The sequence below is a fragment of the Paralichthys olivaceus genome, chromosome 8, assembly GCF_024713975.1.
Source record: "Paralichthys olivaceus isolate ysfri-2021 chromosome 8, ASM2471397v2, whole genome shotgun sequence".
Lineage (NCBI taxonomy): Eukaryota > Metazoa > Chordata > Actinopteri > Pleuronectiformes > Paralichthyidae > Paralichthys > Paralichthys olivaceus.
Window position 1 is genome coordinate 7752939 of NC_091100.1, and position 20824 is coordinate 7773762.

Below are 20824 nucleotides of genomic sequence, written 5' to 3' on the forward strand. Positions count from 1 at the left end.
GTGTGTGTGTGTGTGTGTGTGTGTGTGTGTGTTGGGTTGGGGGTAGGGGGGTAGCTGAAGAAAGAGAAAACAGGTTGTCAGTGTGGTTGAACAGCAAAATAGCATTTTCTCCCTCGGGCTCAGCCTCCACAGATGTTTCATTCAGGCCCCATGGCAGGGCCACTCTAAAAAGTGCTCCAGTCCCGACACAATTCAGCCCCTTTGTGCGCTGAAGGAGAGAAGCTCAGCCCACTGTTTACTGCTCGTCCACCCCCATTCCCCCCTTGTCTAACCCCCCTCCCCATGTTAGCAGGCGGAACAATTGGGGAGGGCCTTGCCCAGAGCTGGGGCGGTGTGGCAGGTCAACAGAATGGGCTGTGAATCCTGTGCCTCTGAATCCTCCGGGTGGGTGGTCCAGCTCTCTCTCCCCTCTCTCTGAGTCTCTCTCACACACATACACAGAGAAACACACTCTCCTCTCCTCTCAGTGCTCATTAGCTCATCCACTGGCCCAGGTTCTGTGATATGGTGATAGGTGGCCCGGAGAGGAAGCCAGACGGGGGTCTTTCTTCAGGATTAGCAGACTCCCAGTACCTCGTCACTGCGAGCGGGTCCCCGCACAGGCCCGGTCAGGCCACTCGGCAGAAGGGGCCTGCGGTGGCCCACGTGGAGCCTGCCAGTGACTGGGTGGCAGTTAACACTAATCCTGCTGCTGATTACCACTGGCATGGGGAAATAAACAGCAATAAATGAACCTACGACGCTGAGCACACATACACCCTTACAACCCCTACCACACATGGCAGGTCATGCTTACTTGTACAGTGATACACATACATGCACATCCAGAAAATGTATTGTTCATGTTTTCAGGAAAACATTTCATTATTGATCAATCTGCCCATTATTTTCCCTATTAATCATTTCATTGTTTGGTCTTTTCAATTAAAGAAAATAGTGATAAATACTAACATAGTTTTCAGTTGTTTTGTTATTTGCCTAAAAACTAAAAAGGAAAAAAACTAAATCATGTTTGTGAGACTGCAACCAGTGACACTTTTGCATTTTTTTGTTAAATAAACCATTGCAATGATTTTCACAATTCAAAATAGTTAAATCAAATTTTCTGTGAATTCATTTATATATGAAATAATCAACTGATCTCTTCATTCTTCCTCATATCATACTTTGGTTACTAGTTCAAGTCAGTCATACCTTCAGCAAGAAGAGAAGTGCGACTGGCATATTTCCCCATAGTCACAGCGACATCTAGTGAGCAGAAAATAGTACTGACAGAATTGGAAACATTTGTAAAATGTACTAGTTTCTTAAGAAAACCAACATAAAATCAGTAATAATAACTTTTCAATATTTTGTTTAGAAGAAACAAATAAAATTCAAATTAATCATTTCAATGCTACAAGTCAAATATTAGATGCATGTTTGCTTTCACATGTTAAAGTTGGTACCAATGTTCCAAATTCTTCAATCATTTAATTAACAATAAATTAATACATAAAGTTTTTCTTGAGTAATAAATATCTGCTACCTCATATCGCTCTGTAGTGAGAGGAGATTGCACAGATAGTGTATTTCCTCTCACACCATTTAAGCAACATTGTACATCCTGCTGTGGTCATCAGCGTTGATCCCTTTTTTGCTTCTCTGAAATACAAACGATGCTGTGAGGCACTGAAGAAGACTGCGTCACCCTGGGAAAACAGCCTGCTGCTGCCATCAAACAAACATAAAATGCCTTTGATTGGTCCTTCCTTCTTTATTCTGGGTAAGGCTTTTTTTTTTAAAACACTGTATAAGTAATATGTCTTATAACAAACAAAGTATTACATTTTGTTGTCAATATGAAAACCCTGCACCTAAAATGTTCTGTCTGAGGTCAGGAACCTTTATTCAGTGATCAAAAATTAAATTTAAACACAGAATTAACTTTTAAAGATAGTTATTGATGAATATAATATAAATCCATTTTCTGTATATTGTGTGAGTTACACATTGAGTAAGCAGGGCCACACCTTACTTGCATGGCTGGTTCCCTTTTGGGTTTTCAGTTAAAAATGCCACTGTGAGGGTCAACAAATGAGCTAATTCACAGTTTTACAGGAAACTGTGCTCTTGTAAAAAACAACCCCGTAGGTCATCTGTGCCAGCAGCTTATTGCAACCCATAAATACCTTTTATTGTTGAGGGGGTATACAGAGTGACAAAGTGCATGTCAGGAGGTACATGGGAGACGTTTGCCCTCAAGGTTTTCAGCCACAAAGCCTTTGCACATGGTTAACGTTGTGAAAAGGTTTTTTTAAACAGAAATCTTTTCTTAATCATAACCAACTAATTGTGTTGCCTCAACTTTATCAAATTGCAACATAAAACTGAAACTTCTGCCAGGAAAGCTTTCTAGCAGAAAGCCCTGAGGGCAAACTTCACCCAACAGCTGCTCGCAGGAGGTTGAGGCTGATGGATGGGTCCACAAAACATATTACTTTGACATTGACTCTGACATGTAAAACTCTTTTTCATTTCCTGTTCAAAACCAATAGATGTCTTCTTTTAACCATGAGCATTCCCCAGCTTCAACAGCAACTTTATTATTATAACCATGACAACAAAGGTTGTCCAACCAACATATTCTTTACTTTAACCCAAAATCACAATCATATAACTTTTTTTCCCTAAACTTATGTACGTTAATCTATTGTAACCATGGCAATTTGACAGCGTAGTGTTGCAATTCAAGAAAAATGGTCGTATAAGATTTAGGGACAAACAAACGCCGGCTGTTCAGGTTGGAAGACTTGTCTTGTTTTTTGGTTTTGGTCATTTCTAGCAACATCTGAAAAGGCTTTATATTTTCCTGCAGGTTTGATTGTGGCTTTGGCCATAGCGGACGAAACAGCAACAGACATGGGGTTGTTCACAAATACACAGGGATTTAACAAACCTTTGAACGACAGTAACAAGTTTAACCTTACCACTGAGATGCCCTTCACCAACAACAAACCTTTGAACGACAGTGACAAGTTTAACCTTACCACTGAGATGCCCTTCACCAACAACAAACCTTTGAACGACAGTGACAAGTTTAACCTTCCCACTGAAATGCCCTTCACCGACACCACCATGAACATCACCAGTACCACCAGTGACATGAACATCACCAACAGCACCACCACACTCGCAACAACAAAGCAGAAAGGTGAGAGAGATTATCTGAACTGTTATAACGTGAATGTTCGGTCTGAAATGTTGGACGTCAAAGAAAATCTATTCATGACCACGCCCTCCTTTGATTGTGCCTGTTTCTTTTCTTGTGTCATATCACGCTTCTGTCAATCAGGTGGTAAAACTACTGAAGGTGGCAAAACCTTCATCACATCCAAAACTACATCCAAAACTACATCTGCTCCTAACAAAAGAAAAAATAATGGTGAGTTGACAGTGATGATGAATAAAGCAAACTCTACATCTGTGTTCCCTGATTCGCTTGACATGTTGACATTTACTACATCATGTACTCGATGAACGAACACAGTAAAACGGATAGTTAGCCTGTTTCTAAAAAGATATTTAACCGTGAGCTAAAAAAAGAGACCTGCTTTTTTCCGCTTGTTGTGTCAATATAAAATCAATAATAATTGATTTTAAAAACAATTTTATCATAAATGACTGTTTAACGTTAAAGACGCTGCTTGCATTGACAACCCCAGAGAAATATATCAACCTACACACAGTTCTCAGCTCTGTAGAGCATTTAGCATCTTTTATAGCATCTTTGAACCATTTGTCTTCCAGCCTTGTTAGGTAGCTGCTTTTATAATAATCGTACACAACCTGCATTTAGTTATATGTCACAATTTTGTATTCAGCTCATTCTGCTGCCCCGAAGTGGCCATAAAAAATGGCTTTGCAGCTTTAAGGGTTCAGTGTGCAGAATTTTAGTGATATCTAGAGGTGAGGTTTCATGTTGCAGCTGAACACCCCTCACCTCACCCACTCCTTTCAAACATGACAGAGAACCTGTGGAAAACTTCAGTTGTCATAAAAACTCAAAAGGTGTGTAGTTTGTCGAGTTAGATGACTGTGTAAGAACATGGCGGCCTCCATAGAGAGGACCCGCTCCTGATGTAAATATAAAGTATTTAAATATAAAGGGTCCATTCTAGGGTAAAGAAAACAACAATTTATACAATTTAGATGAAATACACTTGTGAAAACACCACAAGGATTATTTTATATTTAATTTCTGCCAAAAGATCCCTTTCACCTACATTTTACACACTAAACCTTTAAACCAGCCCATTGGTAATGGACTGAGGCAGTCCTCTTGTATGGTTATATTTAAAAAGTGAATGAAACATTTCTGTATTTCTAACAGACTCTTCTCCTGGGGGATACGACACGGGTGAGTTATATTTAAATCTGGCCCAGTCGCCCAGTACATCTTAAATTCTAATGTAGTTTTGAGCCTTCATCTTCATCTGTCACCCCTTCAGGTATGTACGTCATTATTTCGATCATCATCGTGGCTGTTGGATTAGGAGTTGTTTGCTACGTGGTGCGGAATAGAGGAAGAGTAAGTATGGAGCGTTGGCTGCTAACCTCCACCACAAGATGGGAATAGTTATAGTTTGTTTTTAATAGTAACAGCTATCAGTTAGCTTAGCTTAGAAGAAAGACTGGAAGCAGTCAAAATTTTATCAAAATGAAACTACTACAAGTTATTTTTTGTAATTACATTTTCAACTTAACTTACATTACTGATTAAACTAGGATTCTTTTGTTAATACTTCTTTTTTGGATTCATTGATGAAGATATGATATGTTGCCTAGTGAACTTTAAAGGAGCTGGTAGGGAGATTTACTTGGGTTTGTACAGAAGTAGTTTGGACCGGTCTAGTTTTAATGTTTAATGTTAATTTGCTGTTGGCTGCAGCTGTATATTATGTACACTTATTTGAAAGTGAGATGGAGCAAATGTGGAATCAAACATTGTCCTCCTGATGTTTGTGTGTGTTCCTACAGCGCCAGTCTGTCGACTTCATGTCCAGACACGATGAAGCCAACGTCCCTCTCAGCATTATGGACCATGAGCCTGTTGACACCATCTCTCAGAATGGTCAGTCCAACACACGCACTTATATCAACAGAAATATTACTGAAAATATCTGTCCTTGTTTTGTTGTTGCAGAGAAACGAACCCTGATTTCTGAACACTTTTCAGGTCTGCAAACTTTTGAAACGACAGAAACGACAGCGAAAGAGCCCCAAGAACCAGAGACAAAACCTGAGGGACAATTGGATCAGAAACGTGACAGCAAATCTGTGGCCGGTCTGTATGATTTATTGTGATATATAATATCAGAGTAACAGGCACAAGGCCACTTGTTTCAGGTCTGTCTGTAAAAGTGTCACATGAACTAGTTGCTTGCTACTTTCTTTCCTCTTTCTTAAGGTCAGTTAATTTGAGTAAACGGAAGTACAATATGTACGTGACACTATTTTAAAACAGGCTGTGAGGGCGTCAAGATTCCTATTTGGACATGAACAAAAAAGTATTTTTCTTCTCTATACGTATTGATTTAACAACATAATACTAATAAGGAATATGAAATATTTTTTTTCCTTTAGCAGATATTATTTTAAATAACTTTTAAAGATAAAACCACTGTGTGTTTCACACCAGTTTGGTTGGTGTTACTTTTATAGGAAGTAAATTTGACATTATGCAAGTGACCTGACTCACACAGAACTTTAAAAAAACGCTTGTATAAAGCTGAGATCAGTTAAGAAGCTCTATGGAAAATTTCAAAATGTTAATCTGTGAAATGACAGTTTCCTTAGTTTGAAGGGAGAGAAAAAAAATAAATGTGGCCTGCAGTACTTCAGTCAACCACTTGATGGAAATGGAAGCCAAGTTAAGAAATTACAAGCCAATGCCAAATCGCAATAATGAGTTATTCTGTATGAATCCAGTTTATATAACATTTGATATAATTGGCAACAAGCCAGAAATTACATCTTTAGTGTTAAGTATTTGTGAATGTGAAGATTGATTATTTTGTGCATTGTATATTTTATGCTACTTTATTTGGGGCCTTACAGTAAAATGCATCCAACCCAAAAAACACATATTTGCTTCTGCTCTTCTTGTTTTGACATTATTATCATTTTTCTGAGAAAAGTGTTTCTGTTTCCTCGGAGGTGTCTCCCACATTGAAAGGTAGGAGGTGCAGTCATGTCTGGGCCTGCCTCTCTGCCTTCAGCCACACTTTGTTAAAATGGACAGAGCTGATGGCCACTTTGAAAAGAGCATCTATCTTTCTAATGGTTCTCTTCCTCTCATGGGAAAGAATTAATGAAACTTTTGCAGCATTTAGAGCAGGTGGAGAATCAGAATTCAAACCCCGCACTTGGATTTGCTGATGTTTTGAATGCAGAAAGATTTATCTGATGACAACTGCTTGTCCATCGCTCACAGACTCACTTGTTTTTTAACTCAAGTGTTTCACTCACTTGTGGAGACACTGAAGAAACCAGCCAGACACCTCAAAAACTACAAATTCTGCCGAAAGCTTTTTAGCACCTACTTGAAATGGAGAGGAAAACAGAAAATAATCACAACTCTGCTGAACACACAGCCCCACCCATGACCTCATGGAAACACTCTACTCGGTCTTGGCCCAGTGATGAGAAGCATTAAGAAGCGATATAAAGATAAGCATTTAAAGAAGCGTTTCCAGAAACTACACAAACTGAAGTAACTTAAAGCAACGCTGGGTAACTGGAGAATTAGTGTATTAGTGCCCAGAAAGCTTGTAAATTGATGTCTGCAATAAATGAAGTGATAAAAGAGAGAAAACATACTCAGGAATCAGATTTGTCACATCCTGTGATTTCAGTGCAAGTAAATAATTACCTTATTTTAATATTGTGAGTAAACCTCTTTTATGACGAAATGTTGTAGATTCTTATCATGGTGTGATGCACATGATGAGTTCAGCCGAAAAACCTGGTTTACCTTTATTTATAAAAATGATAAATGGTCTCTATTAATATAGAATTTTTCTGGACCATTCAAACCAATTCACACACGCATTCATACAGTGCATGTGTGAGCAGCCCTTACGCTACATCACTCACACAATACCAGCACAGCCATCAGTGCCAGCAGGGTGAGGTGGACATCCCGCTCTGTCATGACCGCCCAAAGAGTAAGAGCAAAACAGAAAGACAGAAATCGTAGCAGCATTGCATTGAAATTAAACAACCTTTCCATTCTGTCATCATCGGTGCACCAGACCATTTCTAGTTTTTGAACAGACATTTCATGTAATACAGATATTATTAACTCATCATAATAATTGAATTCACACAAAAAGGAAGTTCTCAAATCTACCATGTTTCAACACAATATCTTTAAACCATCAAATGTAGCATGTGAAGTTATTTCTGTAAATTTTTTGGAATTAAGCTTCCTCAAAAACAGAAGAGATTTGGAAGAGAAGCAGAAGTGTTTCAAGGAATCCAGTCGATGAGTCATGGGGAGCTGATCATAGAAGTTAAGGTGGCTCGAACAAAATTGACGTTGCTGTGGAGGAACATAGCCGGCCGTCCTCGGAGGCCCACTCAGCTTGTGGCCCCAAGTGGGTTTTACCTATATCCTGTTGCTACACCCCTGGTTATAATAGGTTCAGTCCACAATCGAAGAAAACTGAACAAAGAATACAACTATTAAGAGGCACATCCAGATATTTCCATTTCCAGTCCAAGTGTATGACATGAGAAAGCTGACAATCGGGGCAACAGTCCACCTGTAACAGAGCGTTAGTCAGCCGCCATAAAGCAGACAGACCTGATGATTTTCTGCAGGTTGGAATGTCGCCTGAGGAGCCATCTTAGTGGTAGAATTATGTCTCGGGCAGCGGTCCCCTTCCTCTCCCCTCCATCTCCGCTTTCCCTCCACCTAACCCCAGGTCAGATAATGATGGGGCCGCTCTACTTTCCCACAGCCTCCAACAGCTGCATGGTTGTAGCTCATTAGCAACTGGTCAGTAATCAGCCGCCTCATTACCAACATGGTGCCCCCCCCCCCTCAAATGCCTTTGCCCAAGAGAAATCCCCCCCCCCCGACTGTCAGAGAGAGCAAAACCTCTTCAGGCTACATGAGTGAAAATCCTGTTATTATGTGGCAGCTAAACACAGAATACACTGACTCTAAACAGGCAAACTGCAGAGTCACAGGAGGCTGCAATGACAGAGAGAAGTCTCAGCAACGTTTCACAATTGATTTATTTGGACAGTTAAACCATGAAACATGCAATACGTGACTGTTATGTTTTCTCAATATATGTCAATATGACTCAGCCTTTGTGTTAATCCAATTCATCCACATGTTGCTTTCATTTACATTTATTATGCTAAACTGATACAGACGCCTCATGAAGCACTGACTGAAATCTATGTGGTTTGCTCTTTTGTTTGTCCTCCACAGCTGAGGCTGATAAATCTGTTGTCGATCCCAGCGCTGAGTCTGCGGCTCCTTCTCCACACGACTCTGAGGACAAACCCAAAGAGGACGTGGCCAAGCCCAGTCCGACTCCTGCACCTGTGCAGCCGAGCTTGGAGGAGAAAACCGATGATGAAGGCGCCGACTCCAACAAGACCTCAGTGGAGTCGCTGAAGGAGACAAATGAGAACAACAGCAACAATGCCGTCTTCAGACAGAAGACAGGTTGGTTATTTGAGTGATTGACCCCCCCTAATAGAAATGTAAGACAACATTGCAAACCTTTTGCTGACAGTTTACAGTGACACAGTGATTAGTGTGGACTGTACATTGTGTTTAATGCAGTGCAGCCCTGCTCTGGGCTTATTTTGACAGAATTGTGAGAATGACATGTTCATGTCTAAGTTCCAGTTGACTGCTACGTGTCAATTCTGCTCATTTACAACCTACCGGGTGACAAAAAAGAGAACTTGCAACTTACTTTCTTGTGCAACTTGAAAAGATTGGTTCAGTTTTTTTCTTCAAGTACATAATATATAGCTGACATACCCATGTGTACATTAAAATGTATGCGTCGCACTGTACACTACAATTACTTAAAGGTCAGACACGATACAAAATGTGACACTTTATGAATCCCTTAAGGGGGAATCTGAATGTCACCTTCTCTGTCCTATATGTAGGTGACATTCAGCTCCTATCCTATTAATAGTGGTGCTATGTATTACAATTTTACAGTGCTACCTAAGAAGGGAGGCAGACATTTTCTTTTATTGTAATGACTTTAAATTAAATTAAAAATGAATTTGATATTCCATCTGAATCATGAAGTATTGTCACTTTCCACTGATTATTTGGGGGGTTTTTTCTTAGAAAACTTTTCTAAAACTATTGGTTTTCAAGTTTAACATCATAATTCGCTTCTTTGTCTTTTGTGCAGATCTGGATTCGAGCATTTTCTGGGCCGTTCCACTCGACTCTCCCGTGTGACATCATTGCCTCGCTGTCCTCAATGCCATTACTCACAATCTTGGTAAGATCAGAGTGTATAGATAAGTTCCTCTGGTCCAGCTCAGCCAGCTCATGTGTTAGTAGAGAAAAAACTGTCCAGCCCAAATACTCACATCCATACATCACTGGATGCAGGAGAATATAATCACTATGTCCATCATAATAACTTTTCTGGAGCCAGAAACCATTTAGATTTTTTTGTCATCAATATGTTATCCATTTCCTCTTGTTACATAACAATTACGTTAATCAGGTAAATGGTGCCTTTTTTATATTTTGGATTTGCTTGTTTGTTTGTTAATAGATGCCATAATCATTTATTCTAAAATTATCTTGTCCCCAGAATTGTGAATCACATTGAAAACCTATTTTCCAGCAGTTTATAAAACACAATGTGGAAGCTGCATCCACTATAGAACCTAAAGGAATATAACATAAAACTGTCTGCCGATCATGTTTATTCAAAATATACTTACTTGGTTTTTCCGGTGCTATCAACTGCATCAGACAGTTTCCGTCATCATTATCACGTGAACAATGATCCACACTTTTGTGACAGGGGAAGACAAGTGAGCAAACTCAACCCACTCATGCAGACAGGTGAAAAAAGCTAGAACCTTAAAAAGTGGACCTGAAGTTCAGACATGGAGATGAATCTTCATCCTCGTTTATAGGTTCATATGCTCAGAATAATTATGAAAAAGCAGTTGCTCTTTTATTTTAATGTTGCAAAACCACTTCTTTTCTATCAAAACCACTGTATTTCTGCTCACTAAACCAGACTTGGCTTCCTTCCTCAATCCCCCACTCATAGATGAGATTCTTCTCACACGAGTAGGAACATGAGGCCCTCTCAGTCTTATCATCATGTGCTTCAGGATGTAAGGCCCACATCTGCACCTGTGCCCTCCTCTCTCTTCCCATCCGCTCACAAACACCCAGGGTCGAAGCCCGAGGCCTCGAGGAATTCACACTGCTCTTAACAGCTGATGATAAGCTCACATCTTAGACGCTAACCGCTCAGAAGCTCAGTGTTAGCAGTCACGGATCATCTCCGTTCTCACAAAGCACAAGCCTCAGAAATCTCAAGCATCTCGATTCACGCAGAGGTCAGCTCTAGTTCTCTGACGCATCTCTAAATACTGTACCTGCTCACATAGTGAGAGGAAAACTGCAAATAAAAATGAAAACTGTTAAGAGAACTGTGAAATCTCAGCGATATAATGGGATATGTGATCTTCAACACCCAAACCTGTCACTGAAATATGTGTCAACACAGACTTTTTTTCCCAGCTGACATTTTGACTTGTCAATGAAAAGAAAAATGGCAGTTCACTGACAGTTAGCTTTGTGTAATCTAGTTGTGAATGGGCTTTAACCATTGAATCCAAAACTCTTTTGATATCTCAACTCTGAGCTCTGAATTCCAACCTGCTTTTCCTGGCGGTCCAGAAAAATCCACATCACTTGAGGACTTAAACCAGGTAAACGTCATAATGTGTTTACTTTAAACCACCATCTCACCTTCACCTTAAAGACGAACAGGTTGACCTAATTTGTCAGTGTCTAACCTCTTTCAGCAAAAGCTCTCTGTGACCTCATAAGGGGCTCGGTTTCAAAACAAACTCCTTTAAACTGTTTGGGAAACAATCAGCTCGTCCACTTACTCCCATTTGTTTGGTGCACGATTCCCAATATGCTGATGGGGCGTTAAAAAGAATGGCCTTCTCAAAACTCCACTGACAGATGAACTATCTTTCAGAACAGTTATTTATATTCCTTTTCTTTTTATCGACTGATATATCAGACCTTAAAAGATGTAATACATAACAATTCTTAATTAAAACCTCAAAAAATGACTAGACCTATGTTTTACATTTTGTTGACTTTTGTTGACTTGAATGTTCTATCCAGAGAAATCCTTTTTTCACATCCGCTTTAACTGTGGCTTTGTCCATCTCTGCTATAACCTGTGGGGAAAACGAGGGAAACACACACTGCCATTCACTTGTTTTTAACTCCTCTGTTTGAATTTGTCCCTTGTAACGTATCATTCAGTGCTTTTTTACTGCATAATGTGGATAAGACTTTAAGACATTATCTCATCGATGATCATGATCTGCACCTTAGATGTATCAGGTAGATTTTCATCGGCAGTGGGGTTGAAGACCACAACTCCCATGATCCAACGCAGCTTCACGACATCCTCAAACTCTGTCTTTTGTGATTGACAGAACCCTTGCGAGTTCAACATTGAAAGCAAATCTCTAGAGCACTAAGTTTTACTTCAACTCAGTCAACCTTAAAACCTCTGCAAAAGTAACTGTTTCAGAAGTAAGAAAAAACAATTAAACTGACTAAACCAAGTGGAATTTCCGCCATCGTCAGCTTCGAAACTGCATGTTCAGCACATCCTGCCGGTGTAGCCCTTTGATGACGCAGGTCTAATTGCTATGTTCACTGCTCTGCAATTGTGCAAGTTTTAATTTTCAATTTTCTTTGACCAAAACTTGATGGTTTGTGGTAGGAAGTGCTGGGAGGAAGGGGCAGAACCATCCTCCGCCATGCAGCTGTTTTCTTCTTGTAGTGTGAAGGGAGTGTCAGTCTGCATCTTTCCGACAGTCCCTCCCCTCCTGTAAAGCTGCCCAGGTGTAATGCTCTACCTGCCAGTCTCAACCACATCAAAACTCACGAGCAGGAAGCCCCACCTCACTGTTATTACTGAGATAAAGATCATGCATTCACTGCATACACCATTGTCATCCTGCCCACCATAAATCTGTGTTTACAGCTGCAGTGATGCCCAAGAAAATGACCTCTCCCATTAGAGGAGAGAAAGAAAGTGGCAAAAATCTTGAAAAGCTCATATTTTATGCTTTTTAAATGACCCTCTTCAGCCTCAGATCCTTGACCCAGCACCTTTTTGTGACCTGCCTCTGAACCCGCAGCAGAAGCAGCCGCAGCTCCTTCCAATAATGAAGACCTCGCAAATAAAACGAGCTGCGTCTGGCTGACTACAAGCCTTGTTTGTCTCACAGTTCAATTTCAGTCTGTAACTCTCTTTCTCGTCCCTCCTCCTCGCTGTGAAATATTCGTCCCAGGCGGTGCACAGACATTTTCCTCCATCAAACATGAAAGCTGAGCTCTGACTGGAAAATAACACTGTGAAGTCCCAGGTCTAATTATGCTGGTTTAGTTTATGACCTGTCACTTCATATCAATTATCCAGCAGTGCAGCATTTGCAAACAGCTCCTCGACCTCAGTTTCCAGCTCGTCATCACTTCCAGACCCAGGTGGTACTGAGTTAAAAGTTTTCTTTCCTCTGCAGTTTTCCTGAAGTGCACAGAATAGTTTATCACAGTCTGAAAGGATTTATTTGTCTATTAATGCATTATCTTTTACAAGAAGTTTAAAATTCTTTTCCATACTATATGGACCAAAAAATCTCTTTACAACCAATCTACATCAATGGGGCTTCAATGCAACTCTGTGTATTTCAGGTCCAGGAAGGATGATGACACACATTATTCATGATTTGGGGGGGGGGGGGGGGGGGGGGGGGGTTGAAGATGAAGGATATTCTGGGGTCTTTTAAAAAAAACATCCTTCATCCTTGAGTCCAAACCTGAGGAATCTTCACCTCCAGCTCTATCAACAGCATGTTTGACAGTTTGCTAGCAGGTCTTGCACAGCTGTTGTGTTATCTGCTCTCACATGCAAGAGTCAGCATTATGTGGAATCACAAATAACCCAGTGGAAGATAAACAAGTTTTCTTTATTTTACTTCTTTCAATTTCTTCAATTGGCCTCTGGGGGCAAAAGCCAATAATGTTCTGTTCCGATGCAGACTGTGGATATCCAGGCCAAGACTTGATCTTTCGTCTGCCAATGAATTACTTTAAAACACGAAGAGTGATACATTTTGTATGTGTTTTAGGTCCAGACAACACTTTGGTTAATTTCTATCACCAGTTACCGGCATGTGAATGAAGAGAAATCAAAAATCAGGGCTCATTGTGTTCTGCTTCATTTGCTCTTGTTCACAGATTACAGGGCAGACTACTTCTGAGTCCCCTACAGTTTTAGTAAATGTTGCACTGTCAGACAGACACATAGCGAGATCCACTTCATCTGAAGAAGAAGATGCACTCAAGTTGACAATGGAAATTGCAACTTAAGGCAACAATGTCTAAGAAGAGAAATGATTATGTAGAATGTTTTCCACAATTAAATTTAGAACATAAACAACACAGATGCTGCCTAGATTGTGACGGGTTTGAAGTGCTACATCTTGAGTGGATGGTGGGTGCACTGACTTTTGCATCCTGAGTCCATCATGAGGTCAGGTTTAGGGAGCAAAACATTTCAGGTTGCTGTCAAGATGCATGTGCAGCAGATTGATACCTTCCTTTGTGTTTGTATGCACATGTATTAACCTCAAAATGTTTGTTTCCTGTCTTATGCCTATCCATCAAAACCAAAGGTCTTGTCCTTTTCCTCCTTCTGTCTCTTGACCTGAAGCGGTGCGGGCTATGTCCTCTCCAAGGGTCATAGTTCAGACAGTCCTAATTAAAGGGTTTGCAGTGAATAATGTGTCCTCAATGTCAGAGTCAACTGGCTCACATTCTTTGGCTGTCATTGAGCAAGTCTCTGCAGAATTTGGATGTGTAGCGGCTGCTGTGATGTGAACCTCAAACCATGATGCATTTCAAGACCACAGCACATGACAGAATCTGAAATACCTCGGAAAAAATATATATTAGTGAGGAAAATAGACAGAGTCATAAAAACTGTCTGGTATTACTGTCACCTTCAAACAGCGCATCATTTATCCCTCAATTTATTTTCTATTCGATTTGTTTCATATTCTGTAGCTAATCACTTGTGAATAATTTCTTTATTTAGGATTAATACATCATTTACTTTGTAGGTCATTTCTGAGGCATTCATTAGAGCAACATTGGCTGGTTATAAATGTTAATAAATTGTCTACTCTTATATTCATTACAAGCTTTTCTATCTAGAGGATGAACTTGGTCAAAGATGTTCTAATTAATAGTTTATACTGATTAAAGGTTTTTATAAAGCAGTACTAGGTTATTAATAAACTATTAATAAAGCCATTAGTTACAATTTATAACCCATTTACAATAGGTGGTTTACTACACAGCGGATCTCCCACTTCTACTTTTCCTGATGCTTTTATTTTAAGACATGGCTGAGTATGCCAGGCCTTCACCTTCACTGACACCATAGACGTTTTACAACAAAAGATTTTCTAGATTACATACATTGGCTGGTGCAAAACATTAGTTATTAACAGTCACACCTTTGACTGACTGAGCTGCCTCTGCTCTGCCTGGTTACTAACGGTCACTGATGCTTTGTTCTCTTTGGTGATTCACCTTCTGCAACGAGGAAACAGGTGTCCACTTTATGTTGAAGTAATGACAACTTACTGCAGCTCAGAAATTTGCCAAGATCACTGGTCTGAGGACTTAGGTTTATGTTGCTGATTCCATGGGGACATGATTGGGTAAATGTTGAAGACATTGAAGAATTCACTGCTATGAAGAGATTTTTTAGCTCCAAAAAAACTGTTAAACTTTCCTATCACCTAAAAATCACCTAAACCGTAACAATAAAAAAGGCAAAAAGTCTTAGCCATGCTAACAACTCTGCAAGGTCGCCAAACCAAAGCATCTTGATCACCACCTGGTGGCTGGCAGCAGTATAAATCGTTCAATCCACCTCCTCTGATGGAGGTCACTTGGGTAAATGTGACCACTTCATTATTGTACTATCCATCCCATAATTGTAAAGATATTTTAGTGTGGACCAAATTATCGAATCAAACAATTGATTGCCCAGGGATTGTAACCAATTTTCACAGCAGCCATTTTGACATGAGGATGAACACAGATGTTACCACATTAATTGAGGCTCTGCCACTAAACAGAACCTGTGTTTATTCACTATTTCTTGTCAAAATGGCTGCTGTGAAAACAGTCTGGCTGCTCCTCTCCTGCTGACCTCCCCAGGCTGGTGGAAACATTCTTGGCCGGACTTTGTGCAGTTGCTGTGACCAGGCCTGTTGAGGCCTTCTCACAGACAGGCCTTCATTCACCTGCTGGTATTACACTCTGGCATCGGCTCCACATTCCTCAGGCAGTGTCAAACTGTCAGCGTATCTCTCTTATTCACACACAGGGTTGAACCTCAGATGATGCTGACTGATCAACAAATTGTTAAACATGACATTTCCTTTGTTGTGCTGTGATTCAATGCGTGGATATGTTTAATGTTGAAACCTGGTTGAAACATGAAACAGCAAATAATGCTATTGAAATGTGAGGATCAAGCCAAACAATTGGCTTGTGGAAGGTAGCATGTGGCAAAGTAAAACCGTTTTCAGACATTACCAGCGGATAAAGTCCGGAGAATTGGGTCCGTACTTTTTCTGCAGTTTTCCTTTCACACGTGCAACGCAGCAGGAAGTTCTCTGCTCAGATGCGTTCACAACAGCAACAAATCCTCCACATCATTCAGGCGAGAGATTGGGCAGCAGACAGAGGCAGGAGGTGACGTATCTACTCCACTGTGGAGATCACTCGGTTTACTTTGCAACACACAGACACCAGCGTCTACTCTTATCACCACACACTCTCTTGACATCTTCATCTTCCACGTGTGTTGCTCCACATTTTCTTTTAGTTATTTCATTTTTCCTCTGTCTCTCTCAGAGGGGACTTTATACTAGGAGGCCAGGAAGAGAAAGTCCACAGATAATCCGGAGGCTCTCACTCTGACATTTGCGTTCACACATGCACCTCCTCTGGAGGAAGTAAACTTACTGACTGCCTCCCATTTAGTTCTCAAGATTACATCATTAAATATAAAAGTACACTTTTATATTTTTGCATTACTTGAATAATTCTTAGATTTTTTTACATTGTTAGATTTGAAATATTTTGATATGTTTTAGATATCTCCTGTCAATAGCCCAACAAAGACATTCGACACTTTATAAACCCCCCATAACAGCTTCCATCAACTCACATTGTTTCATCCAAATAGAACAAAACACTGTGGGTTTTGTGGGTTTACTCTTTGTTACTGACTGAAAGGGCTGAACATGCAAAGGGATTCGGTGGAGAATTTCCTTCTACACTCCCAAATCCCCCTTGGAATGCCCAGTCTTTCAGCAGCCAGGTTTCACTGTGGTGGCTAACCGGTCTCCACAGATCCCTATCTGTCCCTGTGGCTCAGCTCAGCTCGGCCGTATAGACTAAGATCAATGTGAAGTCTCACCTGCAACCTGAGCCCCGGTGGTCACGTTACTGCTCTATAACCACAGCCTTTATACGGGATTCAGTTCAGATTAACTCAGGTCAAATTTGAGATTGTGAGTTTGTGAGAACAAAACACCTCTTTGACAGATGCAACTGGGTTTGAATGATTGTTAACGTGTGAGCTCTAAACCCCTGTTGAAAGCATCAACTGCTGACATCAAGTAATTGCTGTAAAGAGACTATTGACAGGAATAGATAACATATTTTCTTCAGACAAATATTTGGATAAGTCCAAACATCTCAGTGCTGTTGTCGCTTCACCTTTCTGGCACGACAGCGGATTTTTGCAGCTTAATGACTGTGCATAAATCACATCAATAGATCTGGAGTGGGATTATGTCAGCAATCCTTTCCCTCAAACAGATGTTTCTCCACAGAGGTCAAAGGTCGTAGCAAAGGCCACATAAACTTGGCCAAAGCAGAAGTTCCAAGTGGAAAAAGCAGGTGATTGCAGGACACATGACTGTGGGACAAAATATATTGTCTTCACTGATCTGCTCCCTTTTTCTCTCTCTCTCTCTCTCAGATGGAAGAAAAGACTCGTAAACTTCAACGATCGAAGGAAACTTCTTCTCATACAGTGTGGGAAACTTGATTGGCTGGTGGCTTCCTGTTTATTGTTACACATTTATTGTCACACAACAGCTTTTTATCGAATGAAATGCTGAGCTCAACATTTGACTGATTTTATTGTCATGTATTGAAAATTGTATTGAAAACAGATTTAGACTAAATGTTAATATTGTTGGTTCCATTTTGCTGTAAGGTGGAAATACAAAAGGCTTTTTAAATTATTATTAATGACTTAGTGATGGCTAATACATAATGTAAATAAATTCATGTTGTTATATTGATGGTGTAAATAGAAGCATTTGCAGGCAGATTCACTGCCACTTCTTCTAAAATACAGTATGCATAAAAGTGGGTTTGCAACCTGACAACCTAAAACTTTTCAACAAAATATGCCAAAAGTTTTTTTTCATCAAATAGTATTTTTAACATGCATTTAACATGCTAACCCTGCAAGACAGGTTTAAATCAGTCTTATTCTTTTGTACATGTTGCATTCTGCTTTTCCATAATCTTACCATTCAGCAGTAGTGGAGTTTCTCTTATGTCATTTGTACTAAATCTTGTACCACATGTTTATGGCCTGATTTATACATTTTAACTAACAGACTGTTATATTTGAATGCCCAAAGGTGACATAAATAAATCATTTGTAATCACAAACCTATTATTTCTTTATACTTTTTTTTTGTCTTTCGTAGTTAAACTGAACGACCTGTGGTAAATGTACGACCTGATATCTCTCCTCTTTTCATTGATCTGAGAAAACATTTATTAGCTCTATTACATCTGCTGAGTTTAACATACTGCATCTCTGCTGCTCCCTGCTGACTTTTACAAACTGCTCTTCACGTCGCCCCACGCTTGTTTAACTGAATAGGAGCAAACACAAGCTCCAGGTGCAAACACATCGAGTTCAAAGTGGCATTGTTAAAAGACAGGAATCCCCCCCGACATTGTGCTGAACACATTCCTGGGTCCGTAGCTGGGTTTCTTTTTTTGGAACCAGTGTTATCAAGATGTAAATGTGCATTTACATAATTATCGGTGCTAGTTAAACCATAAACAGAGACTTGGATGGAGGAAGAATAATGTTTTTTTATCTATGCTATATATAAACATTGTCAGTGTGAGTATGATAAAATATTAATTTGCTCTTTAATAGACAATCAAGTTGAAGTTATCTGTGTGGGATTTGAGCTCATCACTGAAGAAAAAGCCTAAATATATGACTTAAGATTCCAAATTAATTTCATGAGCCACATTTTTTTATTATTTCCATCTACAGTGGTGTGTTGCCCAGTTTTTGGGGCCGGTCCAGCTGCTATATCCAGCCTGTTTCCATGGGCTTCTGCTCTCCTTTAAAGACAAGTGATAGCGTCGGCCTATATCAATCTGCCCGCAGGATGCTTTAATCCACCATTAAGCAGATGAAATGTTGCACTGAGCCTGCGGCGCAGCAGTGACGGCAGGAGCGGTTCTAAAATTTGTGCTCGTCCCCACTCAAACCTGACCGCAGTCATGGACACCCTGCACCAAACCACCCAGTGCAGCAGAACACAAACCTCTTCCTCCCCGGAAATGGATCCAAATGTCTCAGGTCTCAGGATCCTCTATTTATACGCTGTGTATATTTACAACAGGCCGGATGATTAGGATGCTAGCGAGTAGCGCGAGAGCAAAAGAAAATGTAGGACCAATCTTCATTGGCTATTCTAAGGAGACAAGGAGTTTATGAGGGGTGAGTGACCTCTATGATGTCGAAGCTCAATTTCAAAGAATCTATCAGAGCTGCTTTCCTGAGCCACTTCACACATTCACCTGTTGATCCTTTAATTTTTTTCTTCTTAACCTTTATTTATGCAAGTAATCCTAGTCAGATTTCAAATAAGAGTTTTATATATTACCTTGACACATGAAGATAAATCATGACAGTATTATCAAGTATTTTCATGATCCTGAAAAAACTGTTGTGGATTTAATAATGGACTTTGGACAATGTCTTTCTGCTCCAGCTTAAAGAAAAACAAGAATCAGAATCTCTACAATCCACCAAGTCCCTGGAGTATGGTTGAAATGACACGTATAGCCACAATACTGATGTGCTGAAAACATGACACAATATGACAAACGTGTCATTCAAAAAAAGGTGTCCTATCAGGTGTTTGCTTAAGATCTTTACAGTCTGTGTTATTTAAAGAAAACATGTTTCTGAAGAGCTTAACAGTGACGGAGAGTGATAGAGATCTGAACACACTTTCATCTTGACGGGCGGGACAACTGCACCGAGAGGAAAGAAAGCAAATCCTGTCCTCCCTGTTGAGGATACAGGGATGGGATCTATGCTGGCTTTGTTTTCCATCTATCATGAGGTCATTAGTGGCTGCTGTCATCGTGAGCTGCCCCCTGGATGAGGAGTTGATCACAGGCAGCAGCACTGGCCTCCACCCAGCGTCTCTCTCGGTTTACCTTAGGCGCTCATTAAAGGCATGTGGTGTCTTACATTTCTAAATTGGACAAAGGCAAGTTAATGGCTTTATGAACCTCACGTTGCAGCTCAATAACAGACACACTTATACAGTACATAAGCTGAGGAGGACGTTTCATTTCTCATGTTTCGTCACTAAAGAAACAATATTCTCTCTCACTTTCTCTGAATCCAAACAATAATATATATGCTGCTGTTGTAAAACCGTGAGTCTTGATATTTTGCAGGACACACCGTGAGAGGAATGTGAGTGAAATCCAAGAACAACAAAGTATAAAAAGAGTGTGGTGTTTGTTTCTATAGTTACTCCCCACGGTGGTGGTGGTGTGTGCCCCCTTTTTATTCTTGGCTGGTCAAGTGAGGAGGGCTAGATTTATTTAGAGGATGCAATGAAAAGTGTGATACAGAATGCCTGGATGCAAATGGCATGTCTGCTATTTGGCCCACACTTATAGGGGAAGGTTACCAAGTGGTTCACAGTGTTGTGCTAAACAAAATGTCTGGTAAAGAGAGGAACGTTTTCAGCAAGAATAACTTAAATAATCATAATTACCATTTAAAATAAGCTTAATTTATCAGTAGCTTAAAGGTGTCATTACAGATATTTTCTGTCAACAGATTTTAAATCTTGCATTGTCGTGCAAGAGATTTATTGATCTTTTGAGTTCTTGTTGTTAAAAATCTATAGATGCATTGTTTTATTTATTTTAAAAATGTAGCTGAATATAAAAGTAATAATAATATAAGATCAGTCCTTCTTTAAAACGATGTTCCATCATTACAGCATTGATCGTAAAATGTAAAAATGTCAGAAATTCCAAGCGAGAGAGAGAGAGAACTGAGTGAAAATGTTTGAGCAATGCACACAGATCGCTTCATCGAGTGTCAGGCCTAACTCA

At 40.0% G+C, this 20824-nt stretch overlaps 1 protein-coding gene across 1 annotated transcript; it reads left to right on the forward strand.

Moving 5' to 3' along the window:
- The first annotated feature begins 289 nt into the window (after positions 1-289).
- LOC109638297 (uncharacterized) lies at positions 290-18100 on the forward strand. The gene is made up of 10 exons (XM_069529424.1): positions 290-1765; positions 2858-3193; positions 3335-3424; positions 4373-4399; positions 4491-4570; positions 5020-5113; positions 5219-5326; positions 8489-8728; positions 9444-9536; positions 17394-18100. The coding sequence occupies exons 1-9, from the start codon at positions 1732-1734 to the stop codon at positions 9491-9493; spliced, it is 1059 nt and encodes a 352-aa protein (XP_069385525.1). The 5' UTR covers positions 290-1731; the 3' UTR covers positions 9494-9536; positions 17394-18100.
- Positions 18101-20824: the final 2724 nt, after the last annotated feature.

What these genes read in the sequence shown, in the direction of transcription:
- LOC109638297 (XM_069529424.1), top strand. Translation starts at nt 1,732, where the DNA reads ATGCCTTTGATTGGTCCTTCCTTCTTTATTCTGG. An exon ending in CGCAACAACAAAGCAGAAAG is followed by an intron (nt 3,194 to 3,334) that starts GTGAGAGAGATT and finishes TCTGTCAATCAG; the next exon opens with GTGGTAAAACTACTGAAGGT. An exon ending in TGACAGCAAATCTGTGGCCG is followed by an intron (nt 5,327 to 8,488) that starts GTCTGTATGATT and finishes TGTCCTCCACAG; the next exon opens with CTGAGGCTGATAAATCTGTT.